Below are 14,564 nucleotides of genomic sequence, written 5' to 3'. Positions count from 1 at the left end.
GGGGCTTAACTCTTGCATTTAAAGCATCTCAATTAAGCCGAGGACTTTTAGTTTCAGATATTATTAAACTCTAATAAGGAAACAAATGATCTTGCAGTGACACTGCTGTGCATTTACTGTGATGGATTACATATCCCCAGCAAGTTTTAATATATCTGAAAGTCCCATTATTATAATTAGTGGAACAGTGATTGCCTTGACGATTTCATTGAATAAACAATTTATATCTTAGTGCTGGCACTAATTTTAAGTACTCAGTTAATAGGCTTAGAATCCTCTAGTATAGTCTTTTGCATTTTCATATAGTTTTGTACATTTGTATGTTTAATATCTACAGAAACAAAACTGGAATGACATGAATGGGAATAATAGGATCTGATTACTTATTAGAGGAATTGTTAAGAAATTCTGCTTCTTCATTTTCTTGAGCACAGTAAGATAAATGTTGATACCACTGTCATATCTGTTTGCCAAATATAAAGTCACAAACAGCAGCTAGTTAGCTTAGCATTGGCATACCCATAGAAAACATGTAGAGGTAGGGAATAATACGCGTACCAGCTCCTCTAAATCTCACGAAGAGGTTATATCTTGTTTGTTCAGTCCATGCCAAAACCAAAGTCAAAAAATAACTTTGAAAAAAAAAAACTATTTTTGAATGAATCAAATTATAGAAATATAACGGGTTTATGAGTGAGATTCAGATGCTGGTAGGTGGACTCAGTTTTTCAAAGAGCCAGGCAAGCTTCCCCATTTCCGATGTTTATGTTGAGTTATGCCAGTTGGCTGCTAACCTTAATCATATTTAGCTTAAATATGAGAGTGGTATCTATCTTCTCATCTAACTCAAAGCAAAAACAGAAAAAAACTTTTGCCATGAAAGTGAAACACCCACCCTGCGGTTCTCTCCCACATTAATTCTGTCAGCACTGTTGCCATCTTTAGCACTGTTCAGGCTATTAGCACAATGCCTAGCTGCTGGCTCAGCCACCGCCATGTTGAGAGCCATGTGCAGGCAATCCCAGCTCAGACTCTGAATCATACTATGCACTGAATGTTGTATACAAATCCTTTAAAGTCTGTTGTTTTGACAGTCAGACTTATGAAAATTCATTTTTGCATGTATTTAGCTTTGGTTAGTATACGTTTATTTTTAAAATATCACCTCTAACAATGTTTTTAGTCAGAGCAGCGTTTGATAGATATCATGTAAACTTGTCGAGCAATGTGATAAAGCAAATGTGCTTACTTGGCCCTAATTCCCTGCCTGGTATAACTGTCCCTCCAGCCTCACACCTGACCTTGTCTCTGTCTGCACATCCATCTCTTCAATCTGCTCTCCATTGTCCCCTTTCTGAGCTCCTCCTCTCTTTGTCCTGTCGTCTCCTCTCCTCTCCTCTCCTCTCCTCTCCCTCCTTCCTCCTTTCCTTTCTTTACATCTCTGCCACAGTTTGTATGTACAGGGAGCCGTCAATGCATGAGATAGAGGACAAGCACCGCTCCAGGAAGAGCTCAGGGACTCCCACCATGAACGGAGGGAAAGCTGTTAATCAGGACTCCACATAGCAGCGGGGGAGGGGTTTCCAGCAAGGGGGAGTGGCCTCAACCTGACTCAGGGGGAGGGGCCATAGGAAAACTCACCTCTCCCCCACCCCTCAAAATACGCACCACCATCCCCTCTGAAAAAAACGAGGGCCTTGCGACGACGAGGAGCTATTACTGTACACCCAAGACAACAAAAACAAAACTGAACTCTTGCCTGTGAAAACCTTTTAGATGAATTAATATGAAAACAGAGGATATATATATATGAAGAAAAAAAAAAAACATTTTCAATCAGGACTTGACCAACATTTTATGCAAAAAAAAAGAGAAAAAGCTGTGATAAACAAACAAAGGAATGGTGGTCTCTCTTCACACAAATACAAATATCTATCATTTCCAATTTATGCTGTGAAAAACAAGCTTTAATACATGTTCGATTTTCATACGTTGGTTTCTTTTCTAAATGCTACTGCATCCTCATATGCTTTGTTGTGTTATTGTTGTCAGTAATAACTATAACATCATCATCATTACTAATCTGTTGTATCTTATCATCCCAGTTACTATCATGAAGTTATTCTGGCTTTTGGTTTTTGAGACTAAAGGAAGTTGGGTTTTTTTAATTACTTCTGTTTTTTTCTCTCTCATAGTTTGATCTTGAATGCACTGTCACACTACCTGCTCCGGTGTGAGGGTAAGACTGAATGTATCTGATAGTTCTCTGTGTTGGACTCCAATAGAAACAGAGTGCTTAGGGTGGGATGTATTTTACTCAGGTGTGTACTGTAAGTGTGACTAACTGCAATGACGGGACAAGACTGATTCAAGCAATATAATAGAGAGCAGTCTAGTATGTCTCTAAATAATAGTAATAACAAACTGGCAGCACATCCCTGTGGTCGGTGTGTCTGTCGGTAGAGAAGACTGACAAAGAAAGTTGCGCGAGTATGTGAAAAGTCTGAGTCAAAGGAAAACTGTTTTGATATCGCTTCAATATACTCTTTAACATTCGCGAGGATTATTAGGTTTTAAGTAAAGAGATGTCCAAACTTGTCAAAAATGGCAACGAATAAAACTCTCTCCAAAAGCCAAGGGGACGATAATGACCAGCATCAGCACTATGAGCCATGGCCAAAAAACGGTCACTTCACATTTTGCACCTCAAGAAACACAGACCCCTCTCTCTGCTGTTCGCTAGGCTAAAAATATAACCATGTAACAGTATTCATGCCTTTGAACTATATGGACAAAAGGCTGTTTTTTCTAAGCAAGACGAATAATAAAAATTGTTTTGACAGGCCCGGCAGCAAGGACACGTGTTGACGAGTTTTCAAGACTATTTCTGTTACTTTTATTGTGAAAGCATTAGAGATTTCTCAACACTGGTGGACAGGGTGCCTGACTGTTTAATAATCCACTGACCTATATTGTTAGTGTTTTCAATATGAGGTCACAATCATTAAAACTTCCCCGTCACAATGGAAGCAGAATGTCTCATGGAGGAACCAGTTCGTCTGGATATAGCCAGGTTCGGGGGAGGATGTCTCATCATCCCGGTGAGAGCATCTCCTGGTGTGTTTTCATGGTAACCCATACAGCCTCCACCCCTCCTGGTTTTGTGACCCATGAAATGAGCCATTTGCTGCATTGTGGAGGAAAGCTTCTCTTTCATAAATCAACATACTGACAGGGCTGTATAAACAAGGTGAATTGACTGGTACACCGCGTACCCCGTGTGCGCTGCATAGCTCATTCCTAATCCCCAATTAGTTTGTCTAACTCAGGAAGTCCTACAATTGTTCCGTGAATGGGGCGAGACATAAAAAGGCTGGCTGCTTGTTGCCCAGCACCTGTTGCACAAAGCCTGGCCACCCGTGTGGTGTTAAAGGAGGTCGGGACGGGGTCGATGGTATTTCTTTCATTAAAAGGTGGTGTACAGCTAAGCCTAGGAAGGTAGAACAAGGGATTACAAGAGCCGGGACAAAGCATGACTATCGCATGACTGTAAACGTTGATGTAAGCTTGGTTCGACTTTGAGTCGAGAGCAAATAAAAGATTGTTTTGGGGAGAATAGGTCCAAAACTTTTTTATGCAACGTTTTGATCAGTATTTTAGCGAGAGTTTATCTCCTACATCTGATATGCTACGTTGGTGGTATGTACAGTAAATAGCACACATTCAGTTGCACAGAGCAAACCTGCAGTGATATATATTATCGTGGATCCGGCGTTCTACCTGGGGCCCGGGTCCACAGCTGGTGCAAGTTACCTGCGAGAGCTAACGGTAGATTAGTTCAACTTCCACAGCACCTACAGCATAACACTGATACATACAGTATATTAGACGTGACACTGAAAGTCAACAGGCAAGACCAGCATATAGAAGTATCTTTTTATAGAGGTTTATATTGGTGCAAATGAGATACATGTGGACTTAAAGCAATGCATGAAATTGGATGTACTCGATGTCAACTGTTGACAGCAGAAAGAGAGGATTTGAGGAAGGGATGAATACAGCAAGGAGATAAAAATAGCTGATGTGAACACGGTAAAGGAGAGCACTTTTCGGGGGGGTTTACTGATGTATGAAAGGGTGAGTAAAGGCTTCGGTTGTATGTGATATTAAGTATAATTTATTATTTTTATGTTTGCAGATGATTTCACTGCATTGGAACACGCTCATATATGCATTATGAATTGTGAGATGAAATAAAAAAATATGCATTGATAATAAAAAAAATCAGAATGAAGTTAGTGATTGTTTAAGAATAAAGACTATGTTATCAAAAACTTTCACCTACATGCAGTGATTGATTTAATGTGTTGTTAATCCTGACTGACAGCTGTTATGTGTATCTTTTTTTTTTTTTTCTTTTATTGATGTCACTCTTTGCAACAACAAGAGAAGCGGCGGGATAAGCAGACAAACTAAATCCATCAACTTGGGGATTTTATGTGTCTCAAATTCAAGAAAATCCAATCCGCTTCCTCTATCAATTCACCGGGGGTGATTTATCTTCTCACTAGCCCCTAAATCCGATGTGTCATTTTGGGATGGCGCTCCTTCGCCCTTAATTCTCCCGTTGTCATGGAAACAGACCTTCTGTGCCGTCTGCAAGGAGAATGAGGAGGAGGAAGAGGAGGAGGAGGATAAAGGCTCCCCTGACTTTCAGGACGTGGCTTGTCTTCTCTCCTGCGTGATGGCTGCAGCACAGAGAACAGCAGAGTTGGAGGACAGGAGGGGGGTTGGGTGGGGGTAGCACTATGTTTCTATTTCTGTGCTTCTTCCAGTTACAGTAAGCAGCCGAGAAGAGTGCAACATTTGTAGTTGCTCACAGTAAGATAAATTGGGGGTGAAAGAGAGGAGAGGAGAAGAGAAAGAAAGTTAAAGGTGAATCAGTATGTGAAAAGAAGCAAAAGGAAAGTTCTTCATCCACTGCATTTCACTAAAATTGTTCTTTCTCTCTTTCTCTTCATAAACACACTTAACATGTTCACTAACACCAGCCTGTCCTCATTCCCAGGGTGTCAAATACTGCCACTTTGTCTCTCCCCTCGGCATGTGATATTGACGCCAAAGGCACCCTTTGGCGACTTTATGAGACACAAGTTGTGAACCCATCTGTGGCAACACTTGACGCTGAGAGCAACTGATACAGTATAAAGCAGTGGTTCCAAACTGGTGGGTCACGGTCCACAAATGGGTTGCACGTCCATTCTGAATGGACCGCAAGTGACTCGCGAATGTGTCGAGTTTATAAGAAACACTTTTTATTTTGAGTTACAGTGAATTTCCAGTGCAGAGCTTTTATTTTGAAGTGCTGTTTCCTGCTGTAGAGTGAGTGACTAATGGACAGCTACATGACAGAGACAGCAAAATTGCTCAACGACATGGCCAAAAGCAAGTGTGACGTTGAATATATTTAACTGTGTGGACCTTTAACTAATGACTAAGGAGAAATCTGGACCTCGTGGCTGGACCAGTTGGGAACCACTGGTATAAAGAAAGAGAAAGTCTGTGTAGGGCGGGAGGGACTGGAGGTGGATCGGTCAAACAAAACCGGACTTTCATCCACAAGACTGCAGTTTGTTTTCACTGAAACCAAAAGTCAATGTTGTTACATGACAAACTTTTTTTTTAATTAAGAATTTTATTTATTCAGCTATGCAGTAGTTGCAATACAATTTTAGAGAAGTGCAGCTTACAAAGAATGCAACTACAACTACATTAACAGCGGAAAAAGGAACTGTGTAGCAAATATAAAATGCAACACATAGCAAATATCCTCCTGAGACCCTCACGTTTTGGGTTTACTTGACCTTATACTTCATTCTGCTCAACTTAGACCTGTTGTCCTCGTTTGTGGACACTTTTTTGTGCAATCTAGTGGTAGTAAGAGCATATTACACTAATCCATGTAAAAACAAGATAGCAGCCATCTCTGCCAAGTCAGTCTGCAACCGACCCCGACACAAAAACGGACAAGGTACAAAACCTGATCTCATTTTATGGTTGAAATTTGCTTAGTTTTGATTAATAAAGTTTGTGGTTTGATATGGCAACAAATTTGATCAATTTTAGCAACAGAAACAAGCTAAGACGCTGTTAATTAGGAAGTACTCATTTGAAGCCATTGGGACTTTATTATTTGTTTGAGGTCATTAGGCATCATCGTTGACTATGTTTAGTTTTTTTATACTTATCAAGTCCTACTGATCCCAAATAGCTAGGAGAGATTAAAAATGCAAACCAAACAAAAGTTCAGGTCTCAGGAGGATATAGAAACTAGCTTAGAGTCAGATGCAAAATCTATATATAATGACAAAGACAGGTTACCAGTGGATGATAAATATTGTATGGCTGCTTATAAATATGTTTGTACATTTTTTCTGAACCTAACCAGATGAGGCTTAGCAAAAGTTCAGTCAGGAAGACTGTCTTTAAGCTCTCATTTCATTCACAAATCTCTCTGCCTCACTCTCTGGCCTGTGCTTGATCAACTGACTATGGGCGTCACTCTAAATTAATTCAACCAGATTCTGCCACGACCTCCCTAAACCAATCATATCATTCCTGTCATATTCCAAAACCGTTCTCCTCTCTGCTGCTGTCAGTTTTCATTTCAGGACGAACAGATGCAACCCTTCAAACCAATTCACCTCTAGACTTCCAGCTTCCAGTGCCCAGTCCTGCTCCACATACCGTCATCCTCATTCTCAGCCAGCTCTCCTCACTTCCACCACCAGTGTCTAGACTCCAGCAGGGGGGATATTCCTAAACTAATCTTGGCATCCCTACCCACTTAATATACACATCACGATGGGGTCTAATCACTTAAGAACCTTCCACTATTTATCTTTATCCTGCACTGTGTGATGAATTATTGGTCGCTCTAAATGGAGTCTCTCCTGATTGAAGTAGTTTTGTTGCCTACACTTTACTATGTCACAATGTGTTTCAGCTATGCATCACATAGATACACTTAACGTTGCCCTGTGTGTCACTATGAGACGTCAAGGGGTGTGACAAAGCATTAGTCTTTGACGATCTGGGAGTGAGTGCTGACACAAAACACATTTTCTCATGTGCACACGTCTTGCCATTTCAGTCTTGATTACAGTTTATTTCCTGTATTGTTGATTCATCTTTACATCACAGTACTCTTCACTTCAATAAGACATTATTGGATACTAGTCTACAGCCATGCCAGTGGCTCTACAAGGGCTGGGCAACCTGCTCACAATGTCAGTATCAACAAGATGATGTTAGCAGATTTAACATTTACCAGATCCACCAGTGTGTACACATGCTAAGCACTAACTAAGACCAGTGTTAATGCCAAGATTTGGTCATAAACCAAAGTGTTGGGAGCATAGAAATTTGTGCTGGATGAAAAGTTAAGGAATGACCAAAAGTATCCCTGAAGGAGACACAAAAGTCTGAACCAAATTGCCATCAGTTTATTGCCATCCAACAGTGAGTAACCCTACGAACGCTGAGTTAAAACACGTCACGTTTAATCACAATGTTGTCTTGTTCACTGCATCCACCTCTGTGATTAACTTTCACTGAGGGCAGAAACAAGTCAAGGTCAGCTATTTAGACATCCATGGGAGTAGGAAGTCCAAATAGGGTCATCTCTTTAGATACACACAGGGAGGGCAAGGGCTGCAAACAGCTTGCAGGCCGCTCCAGTCTCCTCTGCTCTCCTCCCAACTACAGCTCTAACTGTGGCCTCTGCTACTCCTCTCACATCCACCTGTCCTCCCCCACTTTCCCTCCTTTGCTCCTGTATGAAAGAGGCAACCTTGGACACTTAAAGAGACAGTTCACCCCAAAATCAAAAATACATATTTTCACTCTCACCTGTAGTGCTATTTATCAGTCTAGATTGTTTTGGTGCGAGTTGTCGAATGTTGGCGACATCAGCCGTAGAGATGTCTGTCTTCTCTCCAATATAATGGAACTAGATGGCACTCGGCTTGTGGTGCTCAAAGTGCCAAAACAATGGATTTAAAAAACTTAACAGCAATGTCTCTCTCCAAAACTAGGATAATCCACAGACCTTGTTGTGGGCAATTTCATGTAGGAACTATTTTCTTTCCATGAGACTACAAACACCAAACATATCACCGCGCAGAAGGAAGCGTGCATGGATGAGAGGCTCATGCTTGTGACAGTGCAAGATAAAAACATTAATGGCGTCCTCCTCAGCTGTGCTTTAAGGTTAGCTAGCTCAGTGGTGCTAGGTGAGCTAGCAGTAGATGCACACTTCCCTCTGTGCAATGATTAGAGTTGGGTATAACGCATTACAAAGTAACGCGTTAGAGTACTTTGATTACTTTTTGCAGTAATGAGTAACCTCACGCTTTAGTTTGCTGTTTGAGTAATCAAATACTTAAGTACATTTTCAAACAAGACATCAGTTACTTTCGTTACTTTTAGGACGCTGGTCCTTCAGCACCGAAACACCAACAGCTGTCGTTTGGTTCTAATAACGGAGATAACGTTAAACCTATCAGTCTGAAAGAAGCCACGGAGCTTGTGGCTCGCTAAGTGGTCGGAGAAATGCTGCCGTTGTCTACGGTGGAGTCTGAATAGGTGGAGGAGGACTCGCTGACAGACATATTTCAGACTCAGGACTTGCATTATGCCTGGTACATGCTACACGCTGGTACTCACCAATTATCCCCGGTAGTCTTTCACGGCGTGTGTGATGTCATCGGGTTATTCTTGTCCTATTTTTATTTTACTATTATTTGAGTCACTCTGTCTGTTCACGTGCCAGCCGACATGTTGTTGTAGTCACCTAAAAGCGTCAGCAGATGGCAGGAGCTACATTTGAAGCGCCACACGTAAACTGTCAAGCAACTGTATCTTCCACAGGAAGTTCTGACAAATGTTTCAGAATAAAAGCCTATTTAGAAAATGGATAGCCGAGGTTATAAGGGGCTTTTAATTTGAACCAAGTGTTGAGTTTGAAATGATGGTGCAATATGTTAACTTTATAAAGACAACAGAGCGGATAAAAAGTAAATATATAAACACACAGAGGGATTAATAAATAACGGACCATCTATAATGTAGTTTGTTTCAAATGAAGCTGGGAGCCTCTGCAGCTGTGGTGAGTAAAAGCCCCGCCGCTATTTGTTAATGTTATTACTTTATGTCTGACCGTGAGGATGTACCATTGTTTGCTAGCTTGATGCTAATGACAGTAACGTTAACTCAGCGTGTTGACAAAGTGCCTCTGCTGTTTCACATCATCATTTCCCCCTTTTACTCTGTGTGGTAACATCCCTAGAGGAAATATTACAAATGCTGGGGTGTTGTTGTCATACAGTTGTCTACGGCAGCAGATCGTTCTGTGTTTCTACTGGTCAAAGTGATGGCTGTGATGGGAGAACTGGATCTTAGTGAAGGGCAAGTGGTCCATTGCCCAGTAGGAAATGTAGAATACTCAAAAGTACTTTAAAAGTGCTTGAGTCACTTTTCTCAGGGAGTAACTTTGGAAGTACTTTTAAAGTAATTGAGTTACTTTACTCAGGGAGTAACGCAGTAAAGTAACTGGTTACTTTTTTTTAGAAAGTAACGCAGTAATGTACTTTGATTACTTTTAAAGTAACCCTTACCCAACACTGGCAATGATACAGTTGGCAGGTGTAGTTTGGCAAGAGGAAAATGGTTCCTACTTAGTAACCAGTTCATGATTTCTGGAAAGAGACATTGCTGCTGAGAATTTCAAATGTATTTTTTTGGCTTCTTTGAACACCACAAGTTGGGTGCCATCTAGTTCTATTATATTCAATAGAAGGCAGACATCTCTACAGTCAATATCTCCAAAACTCTGCAACTTACACCGAAACAATCCTGCTTAATTAGCAGCACTAGGCCCTGTGTCCACATAGCGCCTTTTTCTGGCAGAAAGGCGCTGGAAGGGCGCTGTGGAGCGCTGGGATGAAGCGTCTGTGCGCCCAAAAAAACCCCAAAAAAAACGCTCACGAGGGTTTTCGTTTCTATGACACCAATATCTTGACAATTCCTGTAGCCGCGCAGTTTTGCAGGTTTATAGTGATACATATACTGTGTTAATCTTTTAATGCTACAGCTGGTGAAGTCATCATCATGTTTTATTAGTAGGATTTGTGTTAATGTACTTAGTAACTTTGCCACCACTGTATGGGTTAGAATTGATTACACGTGTGTTGCTGTAAAATCTCTCAATTTATATATTGCTGGAAAAATAATTAATTTAACTAAAGGTGTGTTCACACTGGACTTTTTATTTTTTTCGCTGTCGCTCGGTTCGCCCCTTAGATATCGCTTCATCACTCAGTTGCAATCGCTCATCAATGTGGCAGAAATCAACAGACTTGCTTTTTCGCTTTGATGACGTCATTGAAGCAATCAGGGTATGTAAAACACACAGAGACAATACATCTGAGCATTTATAGGCTACCTCCAACCGCGGCAGTGGCTGAAAATTATACATTTTGATACATACAGGTATACATATTGCAAAACTCTGTAAAAGTACACCAAAACATACATTTTTGTTAACAAATATTTTATTACACAAAAGACGAAGAAATTATGATTTTTTTTTTTTTATTTTTTTTTTTACCTATTTTGGCACACATAGATACAGTTGGCAATGACGAGAACGCCCTCAAACGTCACATCCGGTTAGAGCCGAGGGGGAAAACAAATGGGTCTCTGCCATTAGCCACAGTGCTGAAGAGTTGCTGTGTGCCCTTTTGCACCGCAAATAAACAAAAAAATCGCCAGTTAAAGTTTTACATTTTACCAAATAATAAAACGGAACCACAACGTAGGACAAAATGGCTTCAAGCTATCAGAAGAGAGGACAAGTCTGGCAGATTATGGGACCCAACAACAAAACGTGTATGTCTGCAGTCAGCATTTCATTTCAGGTAAATTTAATGTAATGTTAACCATTTCCAAACAATTACGATTGATCGATTTATTGCCAACTTTTGAATCAGTCACCAACTGTTTTGATGTTTATTTTATGTATAATTTATCATTTTGAGTCATTTTTAAGAAGAAAAAAGTCCAGATTCTCTGATTACAGATTCTCAAATGTGAATATTATTGGGAGGGTGTGCAATGATGCAAAATAAAAACAGTCTTTAATTCCCCTCAGAATAGTGGCAAACTAATAGTGTCAGTAGCCTCCAGGTCTCCTCAAGTTTAAATTAACTGCTTTAGCTCTCTTACTTATTCCCATGTTTTTCACTGTTTTCCCTAGGCTTGAAAAATGAAGAAATGGACCACCCAGATTACATACCCTCACTCTTCCCTGCCAGAAAGACACAGTCTGCAGCTGCAAAACTGCAAAGGCTGGAGCGCAGAAGGGAGCGTGAATGTCACCAGGCTGTCCTCAGTGACGTTCCCACAGCCCCAGTACCAGAAACGACACCACCAGACGCCCCAGTACCAGCAACCACAGCACCAGAGGCTCCATGCCTTCCTCAGAGTGTGGAGAATGAGATTTTCAACTTAAGGAGAGAGAGGGATGAGACCAGGAAGGAGCGAGATGAAGCTGTGCAACAACTGGAAAAAATAAACTTTTCTGCAAACAGTGTGAGAGAAAATAACATCAAATGCAAGCAGATGACTGGGCTGACATGGACACTGTTTGACACCTTGCACCAGTACCTGGTGCAGTTTGTAAAGCCACGAGAGACATCCAAACATTCGACACAAGATGAGCTCTTCATAACATTGGTGAAACTGCGGCAGAACTCTTCAATACTTGACTTGGCACACAGCACTTTTCTTGATGTGTTCTCCTGGTGGCTCAATCTGCTGTATGCAAAAATTTAATTTCTGATTGCTTGGCCTGACAGAGAACACAGTACCAGCCGAAGTTCTTTGGCAATACCCCAGACTGACGTCTATCATCGACTGCTTTGAGATCAGAATCTAACATTCAAAGAAGCTGAAAACTAGGTCAGACATTTTTGCTTTTCATCAGATGTCAGAATAACATTACTGACCTAGTTATTTCTCTGTATACGAGAAAAGATACATGTAAACTATTCCCATATTAATATTACAAAAATATTTGTCTTTTCTCACAGAGCAATGACCTACTCTAAGTACAAAAACTGGACCACAGTCAAGTACTTCATTGCATGTCATCCATCTGGTGCCATCACATATGTCTCCAAAGGCTGGGGTGGGAGAGCATCAGATGTTCACATTGTGAGGAGCTCTGATTTCCTGTCTCAGAGATACCTACACGCTGGAGATCAGGTAAGATTTTAACCATGCCTTTTATACTCGTCTTGTTTTGTTTTTCCTAAACAGATTCTTATCAGTGTGTTTATTGTTTCCCTGTAGTCCCCATGTTAATTTGTCAATGAAAACACAGTATATTTATGCTGTTCATTTCAGATACTTGCTGACCGAGGCTTCACCTTGAGAGAGGACTTTGCTGTTCTGGGTGTACAGCTGATTACACCATCATTCACACGGGGAAGAAAACAGCTGTCAGCAGAGGATGTGGCAAATTTTCATGTGACCTCAAACATTAGAATTCACATAGGTAAATATTGTGTCAGCAGCTAGCTCTCCAGTATATGAATGTGTGAGGAATCAGATATGTCAGTTGTAATAGTTTTATTGTAAGACAAGTAACAGAAGAACTTTGACAATAAATATGTGATCTGTTTCTTGAAGAGAGAGTGATTGGTGCTCTGAAGAGCCGGTTCCATATTTTGGATGGTCCTATTCCTCTGCGCCTGGAGAAGAGATTGAGGGATGAGAGACAGAAGAGAGAAGAGGCCATGACTGACCAAATTGTACATGTCTGTGCAGCATTAATGAACATGACAGCAACTAAATTTGAATGTAAGGATAAAATAAATGTGCTATCATTTAATAATCTGGGCCTCCTGGCAAAATATGTTGCTTGATGAATATGTTTGATGAACAACTCCAGAGGTATCTCAAGGCAATTGAATCGAACGCAACTGGACTTGGTTTTGTCTTAGAAGACGTTTCACCTCTTATCCAAGAGGCTTCATCAGTTCATGCTAGTCTGACTAGACTGGAACTAGTTCCAGCCATATATACATATATATATATATATATATATATGTATATATATATATATATATATATATATATAGCTATTGTCTCTGTTGTGGTAATGTCGATGTGACATGTCATACAACTCCGGATAGACGGACACAGCCAGCACCAGCTTCTCCTCCATTTTTTCTGGTTACCAGGGTGACGAGTTCCCCGATATGATTGGTTGCCTGGGAAAAAGCGCCGGTGGTGACGACACCAGTGCCTCTCTGAAAAGTTTTGGGGTGAACTGTCCCTTTAAATGTCCACAGTCACATAATGTAACATAATAATATAATTTCTTTGAATTTTAACTTTAAAAACATGTATTATGTAATTTTTGAACATGCTAATCACACGCTGCCACCTAATTAGAATCAACGTCATAGAAAGCGAAACTACGACTTTCATAAGTGTAACTTTTTCAGCTCTTGTCTTTGTTAAAATAATGTTCAACCATTTTATTTTGGCCCGAGCAACCTTCAAATACTTTCCATAGCATTTAGCTTGACAATGCAAATTTTGCATGGAATACAGTACAGTACGCCTAAATTAAAATAACCTTGATTTCAAAGAGAGCCAGGAACCATTTTAGCCAACAAACTGGCCATGACCCAAAGCTCTACGGGCAAACTGGACACACAGGAAAACTCAGGAAACTAAATGACATTGCCTCAGGTTGGAAACATTTCTTCACACAAAATGTACACCATGAGGTATGACATATTGGTTGGTTCGACTTTAATCAAGGTGTATCCAGCTGGAATATAATAGCTCATTATATGTGATATTTGAGTGCAACCAGTCAAAGTGTATTGTAGCAGACAGCCTGAACACAGCAGGCTGCTCCTTTTTTTCTGAGCAGAGGAGGATTTGGTGAGTGGGTGTGGCAGCAGAGGAGTGGGTGTGGCAATACAGGGGGGGTGTGGTCAAAACAGAGGGGCAGAGAATGATTGCTGACTGCATACACCTGTGTGGTGTGAGAGGAAGACAAAGCCACTGTGGAGGAGAGTTGCATGAGCAGAAGAGTTTTGAGCCACACAGAGCATTTTTCTGCATACAGTTCATTCTTTAAGATATTTTTTTTTGGCATTCTTGCCTTGAATTGATAAGAAAGTTAAGCATGAAGGGGGGAGAGAGAGAGGGAATGCATGGGTGCAGATCTGATGACAAGTTTGGGGGGGACACAATCAGTTGTGATTTTTTTTTAATTGCACACGTGCAAATCATGCCCACAGAGCACTTGAGATTGCCAGCATATTTCACGATTTCATAGAGGCTCATCACCATCACCAAGTCATTCAAAAAGCACTACAAAGAGAATCATATGCTTACCTTTACTGTTTATTTCTCTTAAACAGCCAGTAGTACATGGAACCAGCCATCACCCTCCTTTTCACTGCTTCGCTGTTAGTTAA

The 14,564-nt window shown here is 40.7% G+C and overlaps 1 protein-coding gene and 1 long non-coding RNA gene across 4 annotated transcripts in view; both read left to right on the top strand.

The window, feature by feature from the left end:
* The window catches only part of fgf12a (fibroblast growth factor 12a), a 42,870-nt gene extending 38,585 nt beyond the window's left edge, over positions 1-4,285 (top strand). For 2 of the 3 annotated variants that reach the window (XM_049598043.1, XM_049598041.1), the window contains one exon: positions 1,451-4,285. In XM_049598043.1, coding sequence (XP_049454000.1) covers positions 1,451-1,566 — 116 coding nt within the window. In that variant the 3' untranslated portion in view covers positions 1,567-4,285. The remainder of the gene's footprint in view (positions 1-1,450) is intronic. The other variant, XM_049598042.1, reaches the window with a different exon arrangement.
* A 4,751-nt stretch (positions 4,286-9,036) lies between these two features.
* On the top strand, positions 9,037-12,859 carry LOC125901978 (uncharacterized). The gene is made up of 5 exons (XR_007451051.1): positions 9,037-9,169; positions 11,318-12,021; positions 12,153-12,327; positions 12,469-12,619; positions 12,754-12,859. It is a non-coding gene; the product is annotated as an uncharacterized LOC125901978 (long non-coding RNA).
* The last annotated feature ends 1,705 nt before the right edge of the window (positions 12,860-14,564 follow it).

This window comes from Epinephelus fuscoguttatus, linkage group LG15 (genome assembly GCF_011397635.1).
Source record: "Epinephelus fuscoguttatus linkage group LG15, E.fuscoguttatus.final_Chr_v1".
In the NCBI taxonomy this organism is placed as follows: Eukaryota; Metazoa; Chordata; class Actinopteri; order Perciformes; family Serranidae; genus Epinephelus; species Epinephelus fuscoguttatus.
Note: the sequence above shows the minus strand (reverse complement) of the source record. Positions and strands in the feature narration are given on the sequence as shown.